This window comes from Rhagoletis pomonella, unplaced genomic scaffold (genome assembly GCF_013731165.1).
Source record: "Rhagoletis pomonella isolate Grant_MI unplaced genomic scaffold, Rhpom_1.0 Rhpom_scaffold_00004, whole genome shotgun sequence".
In the NCBI taxonomy this organism is placed as follows: Eukaryota; Metazoa; Arthropoda; class Insecta; order Diptera; family Tephritidae; genus Rhagoletis; species Rhagoletis pomonella.
Genome location: NW_023458558.1, coordinates 65,388,462 through 65,416,337, shown reverse-complemented (window position 1 = coordinate 65,416,337; position 27,876 = coordinate 65,388,462). Strand labels below are relative to the sequence as shown.

General features: G+C 36.1%; 1 protein-coding gene across 1 annotated transcript; it reads left to right on the top strand.

Moving 5' to 3' along the window:
* Positions 1 to 62: 62 nt before the first annotated feature.
* Positions 63 to 26,566, top strand: LOC118737985 (mucin-5AC). Its single transcript, XM_036468830.1, has 4 exons — positions 63 to 1,621; positions 25,330 to 25,884; positions 25,981 to 26,175; positions 26,233 to 26,566. Exons 1-4 carry the CDS (start codon positions 721 to 723, stop codon positions 26,448 to 26,450), a joined length of 1,869 nt encoding a protein of 622 aa, XP_036324723.1. The 5' UTR covers positions 63 to 720; the 3' UTR covers positions 26,451 to 26,566.
* The last annotated feature ends 1,310 nt before the right edge of the window (positions 26,567 to 27,876 follow it).

Here is a 27,876-nt window from a genome sequence, read left to right as displayed (position 1 = left end):
AAATGCTTCCACTTTGCGGCGGTTACGAGGTGTCGGGCAACCTAGTCACAACACCGGCTGTACCAATGCTGGTAGCAAAGCTAAGTTTTATCGATTTGGTATGGCCAAAAAGTTTGAAGTTAAGTCAAGTTTAGTTTTTGGTTTTAGTCGCAAACGAACCGCGTCAACGAAGCAACTATCTATGCGCATGCGCACTAATAAACATTCAGAAGGAAATCAACGAATTAAGAGATATTGCAAACAAAGATATCGAACACATAAGTAACTGTATTACAAAATCTATTGACTGGTGTTATAAATTTATACATACATACTCGTACTAAATATGTACACACATATATCAAATAAAGTTAAATTTTTCTCATTTTTAAACTTTGATTGAGCTCAGTGGTTCAGTGTTATGAGGACGATGAAGTGACCGAGTGTCTGTCGGTGAATGCGCTTAGCATTTAACTTTAATTACTTTATAAAATGTTCGTATTTTTTTTTAAGACGAGTATTAAGTGATTCGATTTGAAAAGAGTTGCTAATTGTAGTTGAGGTCAGTGTGACCTTAGTTGGGCCTTTGGGCCAGATATGTATGTACGTACAAGAAAACCAAAACAAAAACAAAAACAGGTATTTATAAGAGAAAGAGAAACAAATTAAAATAATAATACAGAGGCAATAATAAATAAACCATAACAACAAAACTCGACAATCAGACTGTCGAATGGAAAAATGAAAGTACAGCAAGTGTTGCAGCCACATTGGCTCTCGTTCATCTACTCCATAGCCATTGTTATTGCCGCCGTTGCTGATTACGCAAGCGCACTGCAACAGCCACCGCCACAACTGGAGCCACAAGCACAGCGTAAGCAAGAGCAGCCAACAACTCGGTTCCAAAAACAACCTCAACATGCGGAAGTGAACCATACCGCAGGTGAATCGTTGAGTTTTGGCTCAAAAATTGTTGAATATCCTGTCGCCAAGCTAAATAGTAGTAGCTCTACTGCTATCAATGCTACCCACCATGAAAAGCAAACAACAAGTGTTAACAAAGAAAAACAACAACCACAGAAACAGCAACAAACAATCATACATGCATCAGATACGACGAATGTTGCATCAGCGTCAAGGGTTGCACGGCGCTATGATGCACCCATCGTTCCAGACACTCAACTAGTTGCTCAATATGACTTGCCGCTGGTGAAAAAAAATCGTCGGACTAACAACAGCACAGCAAATTCATCTACGACGACTCCCTCAGTGATATCCAGGTCAAAGCAGCAAGCTACAAATTCGCGTTCAAACTCACGAGATGCTCTTTCAATTGCGGCATCGTTGGGTCAGCGTTCCAATTCTTTAGGTTCCCAAGCACAAAGCGACCGACAGCAGGTAGCAAATCGTGCTGGCAATTCAAATGTTGCCAGTGGGGCGAGGCAGAAAGCGCGGAGGAGGGATGATAGGCGTAGTGGAGTTGGCGCTAATCAACAATCATCTTTGCCATCAGTTGGCACTGGAAGTCGGAGGGAAGTGAATAAATCGCGAAAAGATGTGAGTGCAACAAATTCAGCGCCGAGTGCAACAACGACTACTTTGACTTCAACGTCGGCTTCCACACCTACTACATCCGTGGCTGGTAAGTTTTAAATTTGCAGATTGAGCGCTGTAATTGACTATCCACATGTAGGCATATATGGCGTAGGTTCCATGCGGAAAATGTTAAGAAATAGATACATGTTTATACACATTAGGATGCATCACTCTCCATAAAAAAACGGTACTGTTTTATCTATCAGAAATACAAAGAATTCTGCCAATATATTTCGGAAAAAATTAAGATTTACACGAGCTGGACCATTTTGAAATAGCCAAAAAAAAATCGAATTTTTTTAAACCTAAATAAAATTAGCTTTAAAAAAACTTTTTTTTTCTAACAAATCACCCCTGATTAAAGAAGAGTTTTAACTTAAAAGGGTTGCAAAATAATACGATTTTTGGAGATATTTTAAAATCGGTCTAGCTCACGTAAATCTGAGTATACTTCCAAAATATTCTGGCGGAAAAAAAGTTTGTAATTCCTAACCCCTAGGTTGAAAGCTTGTTGGACTCGGACCTAGCTATGCGCTAAAACAAAAAGGTATTATTGACGTACATAAATTATCTCTTTCGATTGGTACGCTTGGTTGTTTCTATTTCTATTCGAATGCATTCAATTTTAGTTACCATAAAATTGCATTTTTTTTGAAGGTAATGAACTTTTCCATCCTACGAAAGGGATATGTATAGCTCTTAGAAGATTTTGTATATCCTTTTATAATATGTGCACCACCCTCATAGCTGATAACTTCCCTAATAATTGCGGCATTCCGCTTACGTGGTCAGGCCAATCCGATGCATATGAGTGTGTTCGGTTAGTAACCCTGCGAGAAAAATTACGTTTTCTCTATTCAAAAGTTGTACATACATACATATGTCCTTTTTAGGGAAGGATAGCCAAAAAGCCTTTCCTCTCTAAATCACTTCCCCTCAGTACTTACTGCGTTCTTAGTTTACCTACTCCATAATTGTAAGTCCCCGAGTCTTCACCCAATTTAGTGCGCAAATTGGTGCTGACCTTTCAAGGACATACAATAAGCCTATCCCCATTAGGCAGAACACGTTACGTAAAATTCTGTCGAAATTTCCTCCCAAGAGTTTTGAAGCAAAGAAAATATCATCAGTAGCTCAACCATTCATCGACATATTTATATAATCGGATTGATGTATCGAATAGCAACGAGCGATGCTTCCGATGTAGCGGTTTCTGGAACGTGCCACATTTGTTCGCTACATCGTGATGTGATAAAAAGAAAAGCTGGCAGCACTCCGCAAGGTTGCAGAAATCTCTTAAAATATCGACCCCTTTGCGCAAAATTATCATATAAAAGCCAAATTTTACAGGAAAGTATTTTTTGTATTTTTCTCTGCTTTGGCTAGTACCTTCAACACCAAAGTTTAGATTTGGTGAGATAATAAAGAAATATAACTAAACGCAAGATTTTTTGTAGAAAGGTCTCTACATTTTATTTTCTCAGCACATATCTTCTATACTTTTATACTAATTATATAAAGAGAAGTCCCTTTTTTTTGTAACAGGTAATCTCGCGAACGGCTGGTCCGATTTTCATGAAATTTTGTATACAAATAGCTTTCGGTAACCACCATGTTTTAGGCTAAAAAAATTTAACTTTTTTTTTCGAGTAGGTGGACCAGGAACCGGTCTATTAGAAAAAATCTTATTATAGCCCGATTTGCTTAAAATTTAGTACGTAAGTAGCTTTTTAGCATGCATTAGCATATGTGATCAATTTTTTCCGAGAAGTGGACCAGGGACCGATCTATTCCAAAAAATCGCATTTATGGTCCGATTTGCTTAAAATTCGGTACATAAGTAGTTTTTTAGCATATATTAGGATATATGGTCCATCTTTTCCGAGAAGTGGACCAGGGACTGATCTATTCGAAAAAATCGTATTTACGGTCCGATTTGCTTAAAATTCGGTACGTAGGTAGCTTTTTAGCATATATGATCCATTTTGTCCGAGAAGTCGACCAGGGACCGATCTGTTCGAAGAAATCGTATCTATGGTCCGATTTGCTTAAAATTTGGTACGTAGGTAGCTTTTTGCCTGGATAAGCTTATAGATTCCTGTTTTCCAATTTTCATGCAATTTCGAATATAAATAGCTTTAAGTAACGACCATATCAAGGGGCGAATTCGTCACTTGGTATGGAGATATACGAAATCAATCGCATACTCAATCGAATAAATCGAATTTTTATACTGCATATCTCTGAAAGTATTCTTGGTACAGTACTGGAACTTCGTATGGAGATATGTATATAGTTGAAATCAAGCCCATACTCATGGAGAAAATTTGGGCTATTTGAAAAGGGGTGTGAGGCCTACAAACGTACCGACCTTTAGCTATCTTTGAATGAATTTGTTTATTCTTCTGTAGGTGTGTTTGTGAGTGAAATCCTCCTAAATGGTTGTACGGATTTTAACGAAACTTTTTGTGTATTTGAGTGGGTCTCTGGATGGTTTAGTTTCACAATTTAATCCGACAGTTGGCGCTGTAGTTGAGTTATTACTAAAAATCTTATTTATGATCCGATTTGGCTAATGTTTTAAATATGTATGCAATACTATTGCAAAAACATGCTGCCAAGTGGTGCTGAAGTCGAGTTATTACTAAAAATAGCCAAGTGAGAAAAGGGGCCGTGAAGGTCAGATTAAATCGACCTGTTGCATCATTGAGTATATCGAACGCTCCTGCGTTGCGATTGGCCCAATGGATGTGATTTTCCAATATTATTATGTGTTCAAACTTTTAAGGTATTTCGTCTGAAATAAGTATATGTATATTGCATTTCTGTAGAACAATGATTCGCACCCATTTTGAAATTGCCACCAACTATACTGTAAAGCTTCTAGGATATTCACTATAGAACCGGGTCATTGTTGCCGCCAGGGAGTGAAGAGGAAAAAATTTATTTCGCTTTGCGAATAACCTATGAAATGCCGCACAACTGGAGAATTTCAAGAACTTCTTCACGGATATAACACTTTCCTTAGGTTATTTAAAGCGGCAAATGACCAATCTTAGCAGACGAATGTGCCAATGAAAATCGTAAACGTGAATTATTGGTGAAAATGTTGGACCAAAAAGTTTCAATGAAATATATAAAAATTTTGGGCGGGACGAAGTTCGCCGGGTCTGCTAGTGTATGATAATTTCGCCCACAAGAAAAAGGCCATTGTCACATACGATAAAATTTACAGTAAATTTTGGGGTAGCTATTGGGATTTAAGCCGTAATATTTGAACAGGTGATGCGTTATGGGTTGTAAAACAAAGTTGTATCAAAAAGTAAATTCCGTAAAAAATGTTACATACGATAATTTTGTGCAAAGGGGTCGATATGTTCGAAAAATATCTTGATATGGAAGGAACTACTTGACACTGTCAAGGAAAAAAATTGCCAAAACTAAACGCAATTTTTAGCAACTTCAGTCTTGCACTTTATTATACTAAAATATTTTTTTTTTCAGATTCTAATTAAAATGTTTGCAATTTAGGTGAAACCTTGCAGATTTTTTTTTAAATTTTTGTCCAAATTTGATCCAAAACCTGAGATCTACCACATTTGTTTAAAATCTACCACATTTTTTCCAGATTCTAAAACAAACATTTCTTTAAGTCCGATCACTGAGTCCGAATGACCGCCGTATGTATAAGAACGTATGAATCTATATTACATATGTACCTACATATGCGTTTCTTATTTTTTCTTTATATGTATATGCAGAAATAGGCGATACAAAATTTTATGTATATGTAGCAGTTTTTTTTGTTGATAAAGTAACTGATATGTACTCGTATGTATGCATCTCCCTAAACCAAAACAATTAGCCCTTCACATATTAAGTGCTTGATCGAACTTATAGCAATTGGGGGGACCAGTTTTACGCCGCCTCCGAATGGCAAATGGATTTTATGGGAAGCTTTTTCAAGGCAGAAATACACTGGGAGGTTTGCAATAGCCTGCCGAGAGGCGACCGCTATTACAAAAACTTTTTTTTGGAAGTTTCTCGGATCAGAGACCGAACCTTAGTCCTGCCGAGTAGAATTGCGCACCTTAACCCGCTTGTAGTTAGGTATGTATGTATATTAATGCAACATTACATTTTAAGTATTTTTATTTTTGTTGGGGTATGCACTTTGTAGGTATTTAAGAAACTAGGGTTTTGCGAAAAAATTTAGAGCGAAATATAGTTCAGTATACAGATTTTTCATAGCGAGTGCTCTGTTTACTCATGTAATCACACAAGCACATTTGTATGTATAACTTGTGTGCATACGCATGAAGTATGTTTGTATGTACTTAGCAATTTTTATTATCATATAGAAACATGCAAATCGCTACAAAGTCCTTGTACAATTGGTACAAATTAATTTTTTTCATCTTTTACATGTAACCTTCAACAGGTTCTTGTTTTATTAAGCAATCTACTCTCAGAAAGTTGCAGACGTTCGTTGCAAGTTACAGTGGGTAATTTGTATTCTAAACAGAAATTTTAATTTATTTTATTAATTTTTTATATAAAAGGTATTTTCAAAACAACAAATTAAAAATCTTCATCCTCTTATTTGCCATCACAACCGCCTTGCGTAGAATAAATTTTTCGAAGACCTGCAAAGCCTTTTCATCTTTGTTCGAGACGTTATCCAGGTTTATAAGCCAAATAAATGGACAGACATGATGATCAGAGTAGCAGAAGTTGAGATGATTGTAAACAAAGGATGTAGGAAATGTCAACGAAAAGATTAAGAGCCAGTGCGAACAAAGTGTTTTCATCATTGTTCTCTAAACAGCCGACGTTTTATCCTTGGTTAGAAGGTCTTAGCCAACTTGCATTCCAAGGTTTTCGCCTTCGACTAAAAGCCCATCTGTTCAGAAGCAAATCACTGTCTGTCACTCTAGAATCATATCACAAAAGCTCGTTGGGTAGTTTGTATGCTGCTACAACAACAACAACAACCTTGATGATCTAACTCTGTATAATTAGGTTTGTTCGTCGAGCAAAAAATTTGTACAAATTTGTACGAATTATCACGATTTTTGCCGAAATCGCGTTCGTGCAGACCAAAAAATTATCCAACACTCAAAAATTGTGAGAGCAAAGTGACAGTTCTCTTGGAGAGAAGTTGCAAATTCTTGCTGGAAAAAATTTTGTCAGCAAGAATTTGTAAACACGAAATACATGTGGTTGTGGTGCATGGTTGCATTTTTGTCTACAATAATTTGAATAAATTAGTTCGTTAAATTTAAAAATTTATAAACACGAGCGATTTTTTTATGAAAAAAGGAAGTAAATAATTGTTGATATAATTAATTTACTTAATTCCAATGATTTGAACTTAATTCGGCTGAAAAAAATGGTATTCGCAATCGGAATGCAATTTCAACCAGAGTCGATTTAAGAAACCCGACAGCTAGTACGATGAAGAAATTGAAATGTATGTTAAAGAAAGTCAGAACAACAAGAAATATACATGTATATCCTGTTTTTGGCCATCCGAAAGAATTTTAAAAATTCTATACAAATTTTTTATGTTTTAAATGCAACCGTGGACGCCAGCTGGCAGGGAAACTTGCAAATTCCTGCAAATCTGCGTTCGTGCAGAAATTTGCAAGTTTCTCAACATGAGAGAGAATTTGAGAGAATTTTTTCTTACTCTCTGATATTTTGAGTGTTGGATAATTCTTGCTGGATTTTCGACGAACAAACCTATTGTCTTCTATTCTATTCTGACATGACATGTGATTCGCACGACGTTTCTATGTACATGTTAAATAAATTTACATATTTACTGTGCATTTTTGCCTTTTAGCCCACAGTCCTCAACTTACAAATGGGTTAATTGACTTTGCTGCTGGCTGCAAAACATCATTTCTCGAAGAACTGGTTTCCTTGGTAAGCCCAAAAAGAATAAAAGTTGCGGCGGAGCTCTGACACCCAAAGGCCAACTCGCAATGCATTTAAAGAACATTATACAAGATTGTGCGAAAATTTATCACGAAATTGCTGGCTATACTGCAATACTAACGACAAATTGGTGTCGTTCAGCAACTGCAGCGCCCACTTAGAGGCGAATGAACTAAAAATCTGTAGAAGACAGCGTATGCAGGCTAAGACGTGTGTCTCAAGCTATACGACTGCGCTTCAAGTGCAGTCACTATAGCACTGGCTTTTAGTCGATTAGTTTTTTGGTATGTGCATGTGTAGAAATAAACAGGTAACAAGTTACTGAGTGAGCTAAGGTTAGCCTGCTGTTGTTAAACGAGTACAAACGCACACACTTGCGAATGACACTGACCTAGCTAATACGTTAAAATTGGTCTAAAAGATTGTATTTTATTTGACGATTAGGTAGGTACTCATACAATGCTCTTATTTCTTTATCAAAACACTTATGTGTTGATATTTGGATGTTAGATTGCACTCGTATACGCATGTATGTGTTTGAATAGACAAGATTGCCTCTAGCAGTATTTGGTAAGTGCTATGCGACTTCGTATTAAAATGTTAAATGAACAAAAACAAACACGCATGTATGCACACACATACATATGTACTATGTGTATTAGGCTGGGTCGATTTTGTATGGGGGAAAATAAAAGGCATTTGACCGTACAGTAATAGTAATATTATGATGTCTTAGGTCTATGCCAATTGCTGTTGGCCACGAAAGATTAATTTAAAACTTATCATTAGCCCGCGCAATTGAATCACAAGTGTATGTAGTTTAAAAATGAAACTTTGGCTTGTAATATCTTCAGAATGCGTTAATTGTTATAAACTGGACGATATATAAAATTAACGGTTATTAAATTTAGTACCTCACGTTCATTTTTTTTTCATTTTTCAATAAGTCTACAAGTTTTTAAGATATTAAGATAAAACTTAAAAAAACTATAATTTTCGCTCATGAATTTTCAATTCTTCATTACTTCAGCAAACAAGTGAAAAATACAAAAAAGTGAGACGAGATTTATTTCATACGTTTTAATGTTTTCGGATGTTTATATAACATTAAAAGGACCATGGACTTGGTCACGCCGATTTGGTCAGTTTTCAAGATCGTGGTGAATGAAGTCAAACATGTATGTCAAAGATTAGGAATCGTTTGATAAGTTAATAGTAGTTTCAAGCATATAAGTACTTACATACATTAACATAATACAATTAGGGTGAGAAACGCCCATTTTAAGTCCATTTATGCAGTCTTGAAAATTGGGGCGGAATGGTTTCATTAGTCAACGAAGCGCGGTTTCTTAATTTGCCGTTATATGAAAGTAGGGGACGTGCAATAAGTGTTTAGATATACATAAATATTTTAGTTAATTCCATTATGTGAAAAAGTGACGGTAGGGAAATACAATAGTCTTTAACATATCCTGGGAAATCCTTTTGAGGACTCTCTAAATGGACGATATTGTTTTGCATTCAGCTTGAACGGAAAAAGTCACTCCCTGGCACACTTTTCTGTAATCCGGTACATTCATTTAAAAGTTGTTTATACAATTGAAGAGAAATTTTTTTACAAAAACATCCACCTAGGTTTTTCGATATAACTTTGGTAAATATTACTCGATCGGTACGTAACTACTAAATTGAAGGCGAGACTTACTGTTACTGATTTAAGATAATAATATGATGAAAATCTTTTCGATTATAAAAAAACTATTTTAAAATAAAAAAATGTTGAACAAAATTTTTTGTCATTTTCCTATATTTGCAATTTTTATATTGTATGCATAAACACAAATAAACTAATTAGTATTTCTAGAAGTTGTGCCTGTAAAGTGTTTCCATACTCATTCGCATAAACAAAATTTTTCCACGATGACGGAAAATAATGGATTTTCTATTAGAGCTACCGAAATTGTTCCTAAATTTGCAAAATTTCGCATACCATAGCTAATATTTAAAAGAGATTAGAATATTTGGAGCCAGCGACCTAAATACACTCCAGAAATATGAATGCGCTGTTCTTTATATCTTTTGACTAAAGACCAATGCAATTATCAACAAAACACCTACAGTTTAGTTGAAAAACAGATAAGTTTGAGATTAACGATAAGCTAAATGATACTTGACTTTATTTTTTGTATTAACCGATTCATTATCTAATAATATGCACCAAACCTTTTTTCTGAACTCAGAATTTTTAACACGAATTGGTCTTATTCGACTAGTGTGCTGTGGCTCACTTGGCGGTCGATAAAGCGGGCTCTTACAATTAAAATAAAAGACTAATATTTTGCAGGCTTGTTGTTGACGTCATGATACAATATATTTTCACTATTACCAAGGGATTTGATAAAAATTAGATTTTCAACCCGCCCTAATGTTTTGGTAGTATATTAGTGCATACGTATGTTTTCATACCAAAACACCTTTTTGTTATTTGATAGCGTGTAATACCAACAGTTGCTTGGTCTCTCAGCATTATCCAGTGAATTGCCTAGTGGACAGACAGACCTACATACGTGCCATTATTGTTTGCCACGGTTGCTGTTTTGACTACATACTTTGTGTAACTGCCACAGTTAAATGCTCTTGCTTTCAATACGTTTTTATTTTTATTGCAACGACACTGCACTGAATTGCAGCGGGTGTATGCCTATAAAAGTGTGTATGAATGCATATGAAAGACGAAAAGTGTGGCTGCGCAGGCGTCCCTATTGTTTATAATTCCATATAAATTATATGCTCACTTTCAATATATTCCATACACATACATACATATATGTACATATTTAAAAACATATATGTATGCATTTGTGTCTGGATTAGCTAGTTTTTCCTCTATTTTTAATAAAAAATTCGCAAGCACACCAATGGTAAATAGAACGTGAATTTGCCTTCTTTTTTTCAACGAAATTTTTCTTTTGTTTTCCTCAATGTAAATGTATATGTACATATGTATGTACGTTCGTTGCCCACATAGTTTTATCCGTAAAATTCGTTCAAATATTGTTGCAAAAAGTGAATGGAATATAGCCGTTTCGAAAACATGTTAGAAATTAGTTGCACGAAAGTAACATTTAAAATTGCGTTTATATACTAAATAGATATGAATGCTTACTGGTGGTATACCTAACTATTTATGAACACATTAGGTATGTTTCGAATGTCATATTTTTCACATTCGCGAATGTAAATGCGAATTTTCGGAATGCGAATGTGCGAATGCGAATGCGACTATTAGGAATAGCATTAAGAAAGCTATAATCAACTTAAGATAGATAGATATGTAGCTAGGTATAGCACTGCGACCGGCAGGTCTATTGTGGCCTTAGCTCATCACAACACGTCGACCAGCCCGAGAGACTCTAAACATTTCATAATAGATCCCGGGGATAGTGAATGTATATGCTCCTCTCTTGGCCACAGGTTCCCTATGCTCCTATTCCTCCTACGTGCAACGGCCTCACACTCCATAAGAAGGTGTAAAGGAGTCTCCTTAGCCGCATCGCCAAATCGGTACAGGTTGCTGGACCAGATTTCTAGTTTATATAGGTGCCCTCTAAGCCAGCAATGACCCATCAAAAACCCTGTCATTATTCTTAGTTTCTATTTGGGGAGATCCATAAGTAACCTATATCTTATCAGAATGTATTCTCTTAATATGTTTTTTGCATGACGTAGACCCATAGTGTTACGCCAGTGCAGTTCCCTTAGTTTGGTGTTTTCCTTTCTGAACATTTCCTTTACGGTGTTGGGTTCCACTGCAAGAAAGGGCTCAGGTCCTATCAGGGTCGAGGCAGCGGCCATTCTGGCCAGATGATTAGCTTCCTCATTACCTGCAACCCCCATGTGCCCTGGTGCCCACGTCCGTTGAATCTCATTAACCTCTGCCAGAGCATTAAGCCTTTCTACACACTCCAAAACCAAGGAGGACTTGATTTCGAATGATGAGAGAGCCATAAGTGCCGCCTGACTACCGCTCAGTATAAGTATCCTGTCGTTCCTATGTTTCCTCCGAATGTTATTCTCAACACACATACTAATGGCGTAGACCTTCGCTTGAAAGATACTAGGGAAGGTTCCCAGGGGCACCGAACGCTTCAGTCTGGGACCATACACGCCAGCTCCAATCCCTTCAGGAGTTTTAGAGCCATCAGTGTACCACTGTAGTGTGCTCGCCTGTATGTGACTCTCCTGTATGTGACTCTCCATAATAGAGGCTGGTGTACCTTCGCCTCGTTGCAAGTGTAGGTCTTGAAGTTTCTTTTGAAGACCACCACTCTGTTAATATCGTTCCAGGGGAACAAAGCTAGGAGAGCTGGGTGCCTATCTTGCCCCTGTTCCTAGATTCGCTTTGCAACCTTTAGTACTGAAAGATGCAGTGGATGATTTTGCGCATTGCTCCCGAAATGCAAACACATGCCAGACGTTGAATCTTTGAGAGGGCTGCCTCACCGTTCCCAGGGTAGTCATGGAACTCCAAGCCACCGCGCCCAACTTAGTTCAACGTTTTTATTACTTAAAAATTTTGTAAATTAGTAGAACATTGAACGAGTGCTTACCCTATAAAGACTTTAATCTAGTAATAAAAGTTCAAAAACGGCAAATTACATTTCAAATAAAGGAATTTTTCTGCCTCTTCTTCCATGAGGCGATTCCGTAGAACATTGAACGAGTGCTTACCGTTTAAAGTCTTTAATCTAGTAATAAAAGTTCAAAAATGGCAAATTATATTTCAAAAAAGGAATTTTTCTGCCTCTTCCCCCATGAGGCGATTTTTTATAGGCGGCATACCCAGTGCGTCTGACTCGCGACTCAACACGTACTCGCAGGTCAGACGCACCGTGTATGCCGCCTGTTAGACGCTCGTATATAAGGCCGATCGCACTGAACAATTGCTCACTTGGAACGCTGGCGGTGGAGCGCTCAAATATTTGCGGGCCAGATTTGTCAATTTGTCGTATTTTAGTTTAGTTTTCCACCAATCGAGAGGATTTTCACCGAGATGAGCTCGTTGTTCTTTAAGATATGCCTTCAAGTGAGCCTTAATTAGAGGTCGGAAACTATCGATAGTGAGCACCATCGATAGTGACCGATAGTTTTTGTCATACTATCGATAAACTATCGATAGTGGAAAGAAATAAAAACAGAAATATATAACGTGAAATTATGCAAGTAACCAATCATTATACCCGAGTGCACTTGTGCACAAGGGTATATTAATTTTGTTCACTTAACGGTTGTTTGTAACAGCCAAAACGAATCGACATAGATATAGACAAATGTATACATAAATGTTCAGAATGAATAGAGAAATCGATTAAGCCATGTCTGTCTGTCAGTCCGTCTGTCCGTCCGCCGGTGTACACGATAACTCGAGCAAAAATTGAGATATCTCAACGAAATTTGGTATGTAGGTTTCTGTTAATCCAAGGAAGGTTGGTATTTAAAATGGGCGAAATCGGACTGTAACCACGCCCACTTCCCATATAACGGTAATTTCCAGAAATACGAAAACTGCGATATTTTAGTAACTACTAAAGATAATTCACTCAAAATTGATATTTACAATAATTTTCAGACGAAAAATAAGAATATTATAAATTTTTGGAAAATGGGCGTAGCCACGCCCACTTACGGTTACATGTGTATATCTTGGTAACCGCTGTACCGATTTCATCCAAACTTGGCACAGTTGTTGGTCTTAATACAGCATACTAAATGGCCGAAAATTTTAAAAATCGGACAATAACCACGCCCACATCCCATATTACGGTAATTTTCGGAAATACGAAAACTGCGATATTTTAGTAACTACTGAAGATTATTCACTCAAAATTGATATTTACAACAACTTTGAGACGAAAAATAAGAATAATATACATTTTTGGAAAATAGGCGTAGCCACGCACACTTATGGTTACATGCGTATATCTTGGCAAACGCTGCACCGATTTCATCCAAACTTGGCACAGTTGTTGGCCTTGGTACAGCATACGAATGGAAAATTTTTAAAATCGGACAATAACCACGCCCACAGTCCAAAGGGTAATTTAGAGAAATACGAAATCTTCGATAAATCCGTAAATATTAAAGCTAATTTATTCAAAATTGACGTTTGCAACAATTATTTGCCAACAAATACGTTTATGGTAAAATTTTGGAAAATGGGCGTGGCACCGCCCACTTATGATCACATATATGTATATCAGTAACCGTTCTACCAATTTGTACCAAAGTCGGTATGGTTATTGTGCTTGCCACATAAAAGCAAAGCGTTGAAAATTATTGAAATCGGACTAAAATTACGGCCGCTTTCCATATAATGGTAAATTTCAGAAATGCTTGAAACTTCAATATTTCGAAATTAAGGGACGCTAATTTACTCAAAATTGATACACCCGGCTTACCATGTAGCGGTAGCTTTCGGAAAGGTGAACAACATATATGTATTTAATACTTGCGCTGGGTATTTAATGTTCGGCTCCGCCCAAACCTAGACTTTCTTACTTGTTTTTATTTAAAAATATTATCATATCAACATGCTTTGGCTTTAGCCTAGATCTACGATCTGTTATTATTAGGCCAGCTTTGCTAAATATTCTTTCTGAGTCCATTGACGTTGCTGGGGTGCAAACATATTTTGGTAGGACGTTCTTCACTGGATTTAGGACATCAGTTGAAACCTGTGGAAAAAAAACTAAGTACAAAATGCTGCATGAGATATGCTTACCTTCCAAGCAAGAAGTGGATCAGTATCCTTTGATACATTTTGTTGTTCAAAATATTGTCGTAGTGTAATAATTGCATCTGCCCGACTCGATACTCTTTTTCCTTCCAGTCTCTTCTCCACAAAATCAAAAAAGGAAGATTCGTCCTGCCGTTTTTTTTTGTACTTCAGAAAAATTTTCGTTTCTCTGTTCCTTAGCAATTAACGCTGCAATTTCTTGCTCAAGATTTTTGCTAGCTTCATTGGCATTTGTGGTTGACTGGAAACCCTCTTTCTTGAAACGAGGGTCTAATATTGTTCCCATTCTTGTTACTGTTCGCAACTCATAAGGCGCTAAACGCAGTGTTGCCAACTTTTGATTTTCAAAAAGCACCAAAAACTTGGAAAAAAAGCGTTTTACCACACAAAAAGCACCAAATTGTTTTGAATCAATGGATGCTTTTTTCATAAAAGTTTGTATGTATTTAACAAAAACAAAAAATTAACAATATTTACAACAATGCATACATAAATCAATAAATAAAACTTTTTCGCTCATAACGATTGGAAAGCCAGATACTATAATGACTCATGCTTACGACGTCACACCGAAATCCTGCACATTAAACCGATATATCTCAAGAAAGAAAAATCGAATCCCAACAAACGAAAATCATGCCCTAAGTAGAAATGAGCAAAAAAATTTATGTTTTCATTATATAACCTCAAATATCGCCAAAAACCGTGATTTTGGCACTTTGAGGTTAGGATCAATGTTGCCGTTTTAGCCCTTTGGTGGCTAGATTTAGCTACCACATACTTTTTTTGGCCACATAAATTTAAAATTGCCCCTAGCCCTTTTTAGAATTTATTCATACTTGGCATGAAAAAGTTATATATGCTTAATTTTATTTTTTTTTTTTGCATTTACGTAAGAGATGAATTTTTAAACTAAGAAAGACTGATATATATACATATATGTATTGTATGTTCCTTACGCTTTTATACATACATACTGTAAAAGTGTTGCGGCTGTTAACCATTTAACTATAGTTTAAAATAGATAAGTTCACGGTCCTTAATATGCTAAATTTGTTAAATGTTCTTGTGGTGTGATTGTACCAGCATGCTGGTGTCGTGAGTGGTGAAATTAGCTCTGTTTCTAAGTAAAAAGTATTTTGGCGGAAATTTCTTGCGCTATATGAGTCAAAGCCGTGCTTGTGGAAGATTAAGTTCACGATATTGCAGTTGTGAATTACAAAAAAAAAACAATATTTAACAAAACGCTGGTAAGTTATATGCTTCGAGCATGATGGTACAATAACTTGATGGAACCAGCAAGCTGGTGTCGTATATTTTCGCTTTTATAAAAAAAGGTTTTTGGTTGGATTAAATATTAGCTTTTTTTTTCCAGTGTACATTATTTTTATATACCATTACTTATTGAAAATGTTTACGTGTATACTTTTATATGTATATGTAAGTAAAAAAATTTAGCTACCATTTTTAGCCACAACGACTTTTTTTAGCTCTTGTTTAGCCCTTTTTTTAAAGAAATTTGGCTACCACTAAAAATGATTCGCGCCAACACTGGTTAGGATATCTCAAAATTCTAGTGCTAGAACAATTGTGCGGCCAGATTTGGCACCAAGAAACGATGTGTTTTACTCAGGTGGTACAAAAATAAAAATTTTTACAAATAATTAGAAAAGAAAAAAAGAAATACTTAACTTACTCGCATATCTACTAGCATTTTCAAGGCGAATAGAATTGAACAAGGTGGGTTTGCAAGTTCAGCTTTTTATCAATCATGGTTGTATTTAAGTGCATTTAAATTTGTAGATTTTTGTTAATTCAGTGCTGCTACAGCTTTAAATATTTAAAAATTATTTCAGGTCTTAACTATATCGGAGTAATTTTAGTTCAGAAAAAAGCACTAAAAAAGGCAGTAGGCACTAAATATTTTTTTAGGCGTTTTAATTTTCAAAAAGCACTAAATTTAGTGCTTAAAGCACCAAGTTGGCAACTATGGCTACACGTTTGCGAACGGAGGCTACCAAAATCGAGCAAATTGCACTAGCCTCTGATGTTGTTAAACTCCCTTGCATTGTATTAAGTTTTTCGAATAATCCAAAGGACATTGGGATTATTAGGGAGATAGTAACGTTATTAACTCCGGAAATCTGTAAAAATTACAAGACGTGATTTAACAATACCCAACATGAATTCCTGTGGCTTTTAAAAAAACTTGCATTAAATTAGTTTTTATAAGTATTTAATAAGTATAATATCAAACTTATTTTAACTTTTCCACAAAAAAGTAAACATTTCACAAGTATTGCCAGCGCATTATTCTTACAGTGTGATGCAAATGTTTTCGAAAACACTTATAATTAGGGGTATGAATATATATTGCATCTAATTAAAAATAAGCGCTCATTTATAAATAAACACACCTGTTCAGTTGCGTCTTGAAAAAGTTTTAGCAAATCGACCACCTCACCTAGACGGACAGTGGTACTGGAGCCTTCACTGTTGACAATAGAACTTGCGATATTGCATCATTTGTTTCAATGAGTATGTGCTATTCCATCTAGTTGGAACTTCTTGCAATAAGCTATAAGGGCAATTTTTATTCTGCTCGAATTTAAATTTTTCATATGCTATCGTACTGAACTTGAAAAAGGATACAATGTGTCTGCACTTTTTTCGTAAGTCGGATAGTTCATTGCTATGTGACAAACCGTCTTGCACTACTAAATTTAATGTATTTGCATAGCAACCAAGATGTGTTTTTTTAGTACAGCACACGCATTGATCATCGAATTGGCATTGTCTGTAACAATGCAACGAACTTTTTGAAAAATCTCCCAATCATCCAATACGCTCTGTGTGGAATTCGCTATATTTGTGGCTTTATGATTGGTGGTATCATCGAGTTTTTTGGTTGACAACACGGATGACTTGATCTCAAAATCCACAAGGAAGTGGCATGTAAGGGTTAGATAACCCTCATTCGCTACAGATGTCCAAGCGTCGCAAGTGATGCTGACATGTTCAATATCAGCCAAGGTAACTTTCAATTTTTCCTTAGAAAGGTCGTGCTGTTTTTTTAATAATACATCACGCAATGTTTTCGAACTTGGCAACACATAGCGTGGATCTAAAACCCGAACGAAGCTTCTGAAGTCTTCGTCATGCACAATGTTTATGGGATGATAACCCCCAGTTATTAATCTGGTCAATGCGTAGTCGATATCATTTTTTCTTTTAGAATCATTTTTATATTCAATAGCTCGACTAAAATAAGACGCAACTGATCTTATGCTGGACTGGCGACTGCTGGAACTGGTAGAGAAGTTAACATCTGAATTCTCTTCGTTTTCCTCGCAGTTAGGATGAAACCTCGTTAAGTGGTCACGCAGGTTGCTTGTGTTCCCACTGGTTTTATACTCCTTTCCACATTTAACGCATTTCGCAAATTTTTTATCCTGCGATCTAACAAAGTGTTTCCATACCTGAAAGCATAATAAATAATAAGGAAATAGTTATTACATTAAATAATATATAATGTTTATAATTTAGAAAAGCCTTTTTTGCGTTTAGTGCCGCCGTTGCTATAGTGTGTGACTGCAACACATTCATCGGAATCGGTTGCACTATTTTCAACAGAAACTTGGACTTCTGCCTCTGAAAAATGTTAAAACAAATTTGAGAGGATTGTAATTAACATTTCTAGTTTATAATCATAATTACCGTTTCTTCCCTTTTTAATCAGATATTTGTTCATATTTACTATTTTTTTGCAGCAAACACAAATGGCGCGGTCAATTTCATAGCGTCTATTGAATTTGACATATATACAAGTAACTAGCTTATACCCGCGGGTTTCACCCCGCGCTTTTATACAAATAGGAAAAATAATTTAATGATGTTAGATTTTATCTCTGTGCCCATTTCGTTATAGCTCGTTATTTTTTGGCGAGTTAAGGTATTTAGGCCGTTTAAAGCTATGAAATTATAAAATCTCGTCTGCGCGCTAGGCATACGAAATATATCAATCCCTCTAAGTTTACCTTAAAATGTTTCCAGGTATACGACGCGTTAACGTGTAACCTTCTTGGAGGTGCCACGGCGAGTTCTAATATTTCCAACTCAAATTTAGTAACCTGGCCTTGATAAAATACCACTTCTCATTACTGTAGGAAATGCATCAAGAGAGCTTTAGATTATAAGGCCGAACCCGGCTCTCCCTTTTCCATTTAATGAAATTTATTCTGTCTTCCACAAGCACTTCCAGGGATATGTGGCAAGAAAAAGTAAATTTGTACTGGAAGTGCCACGCCCCTTTTTCTTATAACCCTAATCTTCTTCCATGAATTTGGAATTGATTTTACATACCCCAGTACCAAGTCCCAGTACTCTACCATGAACACCTCTAGAGATAAGCAGTATAAAACAGTAAATTTGTACGGCAGGAACCATGTCCCCTTTTCGAATAACGCAAATTCTTCTCTATGAGTATGGAATTAATTTTGTATACACATCTCGGTGCCAAGTTCCAGTCCTCTGCAATAGACACCTCCAGAGATATGCAGCAAAGAAAAATCAATTTGCATGGGAGTAGCCACACCACCTTTTCCAATAACTCTCATTTTTCTCCATGAGTATGGTATTAGTTTCACATACATACATGCATACATATGTATTTCCATACCAAGCTTGAGTGCTTTACCCCAAACATTTGGAGAGATATGCAATATGCAACTTTCAGTCAGTATGGGAGGTGCTGCGCCTCTTTTCCAAAAACGTACATTTTCTCTGTGAACATGAACATGATTTCACGTAGTGTTGGCAAACTGTTAATCTGATTAACGATTAAAAATTAACGATTAAAATGTTAATCGCGTTTGACGATTAAAATTAATTAGTCGTAATCAACTGTACGATTAATGATAACATTTTTTTAATCGTTAACCGCTGGCAGCGATTACGTTTAATTAATTTAAAACATTAATCGTTAGTCCAATTAAAAATAAAATCTGATTAATTTGTCTGGTTTATCCGAGTTTGAAAGCAAACACCAGTTATAGTAATTATTTTGTGTTTTACGCTTATAAAAACACGTAATATAAGAAAATAATAATTATTCTTATTAGTAATACATAAACTGGGAACTTTTACAAACCTAGTTTGTAAAACGTTTGTTGGTATATATCTTAATGAAAATCACCAAATTGCTTAGATTGATGAGGAAACCCGACTTAGCCATACCGGATTAACTTGCTTTGTGTGCACAGGGCAATTCCAGCCTAACTTAATTAATCACCAAACCTACTTGATCAAATTAAGAGTTAATGATTAAAAATTAATTTTTTAATCGCGGTTACGATTAACTGTTTAGTCGGATTAAAATTAATCATGATTAACTGTAATCAGATTGAATTTAGTCGAATTAACTAACTAATTAAAACATCAATCAATTAATGCCAACATTGATTTCACATGCATATCACTATACCAAGTTTCAGTTCTCTCCCACAAATACTTCCAGAGATATGTATGCAATATGAAAATTCCAATTTGTATGGGAGGGGCCTTGAGTTAGCGGATTTACTTTCAGTCTAAGACCGAAATCCGTAGTAAGTGTACTAAATTTCGTTCTGATCGGAAAACCGGTTAAGGAAGTAGCCTATTTTTCAATCCAGGTCATAAACCATCTTTGAGCAAAATTTCATTTTCAAACAGGTGGCAATTCTTAAAAAAGTAGCCTATTTTCCAGTCTAGGTCATAAGCTATCTGTGTGCAAGCTTTCATGCAAATCAGTTCAGTCATTTCCACGTATTAATTTAATTAAACTTTCCTAATACGTGATAACTCTCAAAATAGTAGCCCATTTTCCAACAAAGGTCATAAGCTATCTCTGTGCGAAATCTCATGCAAACCTGTTCAGTCATTTCGGCGTATTAATTTGATTAAAACTTTTTTAACAGGTGGCAACTCTTCCAAAAAATTAGTCCATTTTCCACTGTAGGTCATAAGCTATCTGCCTGCAAAATTTCATGCAAATCCGTTCAGACTTTTCCGCGTATTAATTTAGTTAAACTTTTCTAGCAGGTGGTAACTCTTAAGAAAAGTAGCCTACTTTCTAACCTAGGTCATAAGCTATCTGTGTGCAAAATTTCATGCAAATCCGTTTTGTCGTTCCCGCGTATTAATTTAATTAAACTTTTTTAACAGGTGGCAACTCTTCCAAAAAATTAGCCTATTTTCCACTGTAGGTCATAAGCCTATTTTGCAACCTAGCTCATTAGCTATCTATGTGAGAAATTCCATGCAAATCAGTTCACTAATTTCCGCGTATTAATTAAATTAAACATTTCTAACAGGTGGCAACTCTTAAAAAAAGTAGCCTACTTTCTAACCTAGGTCATAAGCTATCTGTGTGCAAAATTTCATGCAAATCCGTTTTGTCGTTTCCGCGTATTAATTTAATTAAACTTTTTTAACAGGTGGCAACTCTTCCAAAAAATTAGCCTATTTTCCACTGTAGGTCATACGCTATCTGCTTGCGAAATTTCATGCAAATCCATTCAGTCGTTTCCGCGTATTAATTTAATGAAACTTTTTTAACAGGTGGCAACTCTTAAGAAAAGTAGCCTATTTTCCAACCTAGGCCATAGGCTATCTGTGTGCAAATTTTCATGCAAATCCATTCAGTCGTTCCCGTATATTAAATAAATGAAACTTTTTTAACAGGTGGCAACTCTTAAAAAAAAATAGCCTATTAATTAATCTGGCCCATAAGCTATCTGCGTACAAAATTTCATGCAAATCCGTGTAGTCGTTTCCGCGTGATGATTTCCCAAACATCCAAACATACAAACTTTCACATTTATAATATTTATAAGATTTTTAGCAAAAAAAAACCGACTTCAACTCTCATAACTATAAAAAAAAAAATATATATATATATATATCTCATGATCCACTGATCGGATCTTAACCAGATTAGTATGGGATCACCTCTGAGACACTACCTTTCCGATGCAAAAAGTATTATCGAAATCGGTTGACGTGGTAACATACATACAAAAAAAAAAAAAAAATATATATATTCCGACGAACTGATAACCTCCTCCTTTTTTGGAAGTCGGTTAAAAAGTGCTGACAATCAGTAGCGAATTAGTAGTAGATAGTAAGGAAAACTATCGATGGCATCTCGATAGTCGAAAACCACCGATAGTATCGATAGTGCCATCGATAGTTTCAGACCTCTAGCTTTAATTTCACAAATTTTTAAGGTCTCCACATTCTACATCCCAGCCTTCGCTTTCGCTGGAGGAATCTACAATTATTTCAAGATTGCTTATAAGACTTTTAGCAGTACTTGTTGAAGGCCCATCAATGTTGCTTGATATACTACTTCACCGTTTAGCGCCTGAAGCTAAAAACCGATTATTGTCCGCACCCTGGTTAGACAGACTTAGAGCCATTTCAACAATATTAGAGTAGACTCTGCCCATGTACACATTCGCATTCGCAAAACATTCGTATCATTTGATGCGAATGCGAATGTGTAAAATGATGCAACTCATTCGCATAACGAATGCGAATGTAAATATTCGCAACATCCCTGGTACACATGTATGTTGTTACATAATATGTACCCCTGTCAACCAGGGGAATCTGCAGGGTGCACAATTAGGTCTCCCTGTGCCGTGCGCTGATGCTCCTAGGGAGGCTCCGAAAAGAGTCCCAAAGAAGCATATCTGCCGGAGAAAAGGACCTTCTCAATATACTATATGAAAGAAGTGTGGCTTTAGCACTCCTTAAATGAGTGTTTTCGGAGTCCCAAAGAGCTCACTCAGATAATCTGCAAATACTCCGCGTGGCTGGACCGATTTGAAAATACTTCCAAAAATGGAGTTTTTTATGTATAATAAAATTATAGTTTAAAAAACTAAAACCTCCCTATTATAATTGCCATTCGTACTGTCATCAGGTATGTAACTTAATAGAAATCGCTGCATCTTTTAGGCGCATCAGTATTACATAGTTACATCCCGAGCTAATAAAAGGAAGGTAAGAAAAGGAAGGTAAAAAGAGTTACTTAAAGATTTTTTTTTTGAAAGTATCCCCTCAGATGGCAAAAAAAAATTTTGAACGGAATCATAATAATGAAATTTTTGATGCTGTTTTTTATCTTTTTGGAAAGGTATTTTCTTACCCTTTTTATATCTTTGCTAATAAACTCGTTCAAAGGATGAAAGAGAAAGGTAGGATGAACGAACGTCATTCATAGTTGAATAAAGATGTATTGATATTTGAAAAAAAAAATAAAATTGGAACACAAAGACTTTTTTTTGACAGAAATAAAAACACTGGGAAAATACCTTTTTACTGAGCTCCCATATATCTAACTCAGATTAGTTTTGGCCCAGTTATTTAAGTTTTTCGTAAATCAATCTTTGAAAAAAGTAAAAAACAGCATTAAAAATCTCATTACGATTCTGTTGAAAAGATTTTTAAATATTTTTATGCAGATTTTTTAAGATAATCCTGTTTTGTCATCTGAGGGGACTTTTTCAAAAAGTTCTTTAAGAAACTATTTTATACCCGAGCGCACTTGTGCACAAGGGTATTATAACTTTGTTCACATAACGGTTGTTTGTAACAGGCAAAACGAATCGAGATAGATATAGACAAATGTATATATAAATGATCAGAATGAAAAGAGAAATCGATTAAGCGGTGACTGTCTGTCCGTCCGTCCGTCCGTCCGTCCGTCTGTCCGTCTGTGCACACGATAACTCGAGTAAAAATTGAGATATCTTAACGAAACTTGGTACGTGGACTTCTTTTGGGCATAGGACGGATGGTATTGAAAATGGGCGAAATCGGACAATAACCACGCCTACCTCCCATATAACGGTAATTTTCAGAAAAACGAAAACTGCGATATTTTAGTAACTACTGAATATAATTAACTCAAAATTGATATTTACAATAACTTTTAGACGAAAAATAAGAATATTATAAATTTTTTGAAAATGGGCGTAGCCACGCCCACTTATGGATACATGTGTATATCTTGGTAACCGCTTCACCATTTTTAAAATCGGACAATAACCACGCCTACCACCCATATAACGGTAATTTGGAGAAATACGAAATCTTCGATAAATCAATAAATATTAAAGCTAATTTATTCAAAATTAATGCTTGCAACAATTCTCTACGAAGAAATACGTTTATGATAAAATTTTGGAAAATGGGCGTGGCACCGCCCACTTATGATCACATATATGTATCTCGGCAACCGTTCCACCAATTTGTTATAAACTCGGTATGGTTATTGTGCTTGCCACATAAAAGCAAAACGTTGAAAATTATTGAAATGGGACTAAAATTACGACCGCTTTTCATATAACGGTATATTTCAGAAATGCTTGAAACTGCAATATTTCGAAATTTAAGGACGCTAATTTACTTAAAATTTATACACCCCGGATTATCGTGTAGCGGTAGCTTTCGGAAAGATGGAAAACATATATTTAATAATTGCGCCGGGTATTTAATGTTCGGCTCCGCCCGAACTTAGGCTTTCTTACTTGTTATTGATAAAAAAATTCCATTTTTGAAGGTATTTTCAAATCGTTCCAGCTCACGTATGTAAATCTTAATATTTTTCCGAAATATTTTGGGAGGTGTCTTAAGATATAATAAATTTTGTAATCCCGGCGGAAAAACCGCAACTTTTTTTGGTAATGCAGTCTTATGTACATATATTGGCTATGAGGCAAAATATATATGTATCGTAAGTTTCACTTCTCCAGTGTGGCCCAGGCGCACTTCCATTTTTTTATACCCGAGCGCCTAAACAACCTAAAGGAATCGAGATGGACATAGACAAATGTATACATTAATAAATGCTCAGAATTAATAGAGAAGTCGACTAAGCCATGTCTGTCTGTCCGTCCGTACGTATCCGTGTACACGATAGCTCGAGCGAAAATTGAGATATCTCAACGAAATTTGGTATGTAGTAACCTACCCTTTATCCAAGGAAGGTTGGTATTGAAAATGGGCGAAATCGGAGCGTTACTACGCCCACGGTATTTAAAATGCAAAAACTACGATATTTCTGTGCATATTGGATCCAAATTGTTGAAAATTTGTATGTGAAGTGGAATTATGGTAAAAACTAATATTATTATAAAATTATTGGAAAATGGGCGTAACCCCGCCCACTTATGATGCAATGCTGTATCTCAGTAGCCACTTCACGGTGCGAGCCTTGCTTAGGGCCCAGCTAAGAAATCTGTTAAAAATATTTGAAATCGGGCAATAACCACGCCCACATCGCAAATACTCGCATATAGCAGTACGCAATTTACAGAATCACGAAAACTGTAATAAATCAGTAACTCCAGCTGATTCACTAAAAATCAGCGATTGCAATAAACATTTAGCATTATAAATTTCTGGAAAATGGACTTGGTAACCGATTTATGAATTTATACTAAACTCGGTGCACTTAATAACCTAGGTACAGAACAGCAATTCGTTGCATATGTTTTCAAATCAGACTAAAAATACACCAGCCTTCCGTATAACGCATTTCAGAAATACGAAAACTCCGATATTTCAATAACTGAGGATGCTAATTTACTCCAAATTGATACTTACAACAACCTCTTAACAATAAATGAGACTAATATAGACTTTTAGGAATTTGGAGTGGCTCCGCCCACGTTATGACTACAAAGGTCTATCTCGGTAACCGCTTTATCGATTTTTAACAAACTTGGCTAAAGTATTTCATATTATCGACAATGTCTTATATTGGAGAAAAGAAAAGCACATCTGATTATAGTTTAAAATTAGCTTACAGAAAGGTGAAAAAGCATATTTAATACGTGCGCCAGTTTCACCCAAACATAAACTTTTTTACGTGTTTTTTTATTTTTTTATTTTTATTTAAGATGTACATATACTCGTATACATACTTATATAATCGTAAATTAAATTATTTTTAACTTTCATTCCAGTTCGCCCACCATCGTTCACCAATAGTATTCCGAGCAATCCTTTCAGCTTTTTCTCTCCTACACTTTGGGGCCTCTCCAGTCCACCCAAGGCGTCTTCAACTAAAAAACCACCAAAGAAATATACACCTTCACCACCAATTGTAACTTCAACGACACCGATTAAAGAGAAGAAAACTACTTATCAAAAAGCAAAAGTTACCACAACAGTTCCAACATTATCTAATGAGATTCAAACAACCACAGCTGCACCGAAAAAGAGTACGACGGATGGCCCATTCCGTATTGCGTTGCCCACCTTCAATTTATTTAATGCGCCGTCCCAAAGGTCAAACGAACCGATTAGCGAAAAAGACAAACGCAATATAGCGCAAAATTTGCGCAATCAATTCGATTGTCCACGGGAGAGTGAGGTACGTTTTCAACTCTTTCCCAAAATCTGTAAGACCGATGAGGATTGCACCGTTTGGAATCGCGATGAGTTGTGCTGTGAAATATTTGGTGCAAAAAGTTGTGTTTCCGGTGTATCCAAGCCACTTGAAGAGACTTCGCATACACGTGAGTGTTTTTTATTAGAGCCACCATATTCCTGTATGTATATTTGTATATACTCAGTTCTTGTAAGAATTCCGATTTATTTTCCTTATATGCCAGCTATTTTGGGCTTGATACCCCGTAAATGCCCAACCCGACCACTAGCCGAGCTGTGGTGGCAAGTACAGGAGTGCGAAACGGATACGGATTGTTGGCCACGGGTTTGCTGTCCGGACGGCAATAAGCGTTACTGTAGAACTTCGCAGCCGGAATTGGAGACGGTACCAGTACCGGTGAAACGTTCGTTTAACTATCGTGAGTTTTTTTTTTAAACATGTGTAAATGAAAATATTGTAATTTTATTCTCTTCAGTGTCTGAGTACCTTGAATGCACGCCACCACCGCCGCCTATTTTCGATCTACATCCAAAGACTTGTGCGTCAACTCTGGACTGCTTTCCCAATGTTTGTTGCCAGGAGGCAGGCTTACGGCATTGCCGTCCACCTAAAAAGTCTTTACTCACTTTGATGGCGAATTTTTTGAATGTTGATTTCGTCAAAAAGCTTGCACAAAATATCGTCATAAAGTGAGGTTACTAAGTAATTAAGGCAAACATATTTGCTCAAAATCAATTCGGATTTTCCAAAAGATGTATTGTTTTCGCGATCAAGTGATATGTACATATTTATGTAATTATGTAGAATATTTTAACGTCTCTAAGTATGCGTTTTAAATTGTTTACTGTTGATAACAATATATGTATGCACCTTCATATGTATACATACCTATGTATTTATGTATTTTTGGTGATATTAAATTTTTTATAAACTAAAAATTATTTCAACCATTGAAAGATACAAACTTTTTAGAAATTTTAGAAGCACATTCCCCTAATCGGAGATCCTTCACAAACAGAAAAGAGAGAATAATCAGAACATTGAGCTTGAAACACATTGGAAACGACCGGCTACGGACCACTGCTGTCAAATTATTTTAACACGTACTCTTATGTAGAAAATTATTTTGGCGACGACACGGCAACACCGCAACTAGCAAAAAATGTAGCTGTGACCAGAATAGATCTATTTCCATTTTTCTAGCGACAGACAAACAAATTCATGATGTCGCTGGCGCGTTCAAAAAATTCATGGCGCAATCGACAAAGCGTTTAGATAATAAGTATAACAAATTGGAAGCTGTGGCCCATGGACCGGCGTTTTCAATGCGTTTCAAGCATTAACCGATTGAACTACATACTTCATGCAATTAAGGAGAAACAAAATTTCCACCTCCTCTCATTTCCATTTGTGTGACGACATTAGAAGAACATCGGCAAAAGCCTTAGAAGAGGGTGCGGAGCGTCTACTACGCTGAATCACTCAGTAATTTCGAAAATCGAGTTTTCGGGATTTTTTTGCCGTTTGAAACTTGCACTTCATTAGACCCAAAATTGTATAGGCCATAAAGCTGCATACCCAAGAATATTCTAAAGATACAGATTAAAAAGTTGAAATTTTGATGAAAATTTGTTGAGTTTTCTTATATTTTGTACAAAGTTTGAAACTTTATATGGTCTTGGTTAAATCTTCTTCTGCTGCTTATTTGGCGCTGTAACCGTCTAAGCCATTTTGGGCCGGGTTCAACAAAGCACGCCAGTCGTTTTCCCTCTGCGCCAACTGACGTCAATTGGAAATGCCTAGTGAAGCCAAGTCCTTCTCCACCTGGCCTTTCCAACGCACAGGATGCTTTTCTCTGTTACCAGAATCGCGACCCGGGTTGAATCCTTTCAGAGCTTTCTGCGACTCTTATTATCTTCTCTTCAAAGGGAGTCACGTTGTCTGAAACCTCGTTTAGCATCAAACGGCTCGGAGAGGTCCTTCCCAATTCTGACGGAGCTGATGATATTGCTCAACGTTATTTTACACAGCCGCATTAGTTTCGCGGGGATACCAAATTCAGAATTCGGGGCCAAAAAAAAAAACAACAGAAGATTTTAGAAATATTTTTATTTTTAAA

What these genes read in the sequence shown, in the direction of transcription:
- LOC118737985 (XM_036468830.1), top strand. Translation starts at nt 721, where the DNA reads ATGAAAGTACAGCAAGTGTTGCAGCCACATTGGCTCTCGTTCATCTAC. An exon ending in TGAAGAGACTTCGCATACAC is followed by an intron (nt 25,885 to 25,980) that starts GTGAGTGTTTTT and finishes CTTATATGCCAG; the next exon opens with CTATTTTGGGCTTGATACCC. An exon ending in GAAACGTTCGTTTAACTATC is followed by an intron (nt 26,176 to 26,232) that starts GTGAGTTTTTTT and finishes TATTCTCTTCAG; the next exon opens with TGTCTGAGTACCTTGAATGC.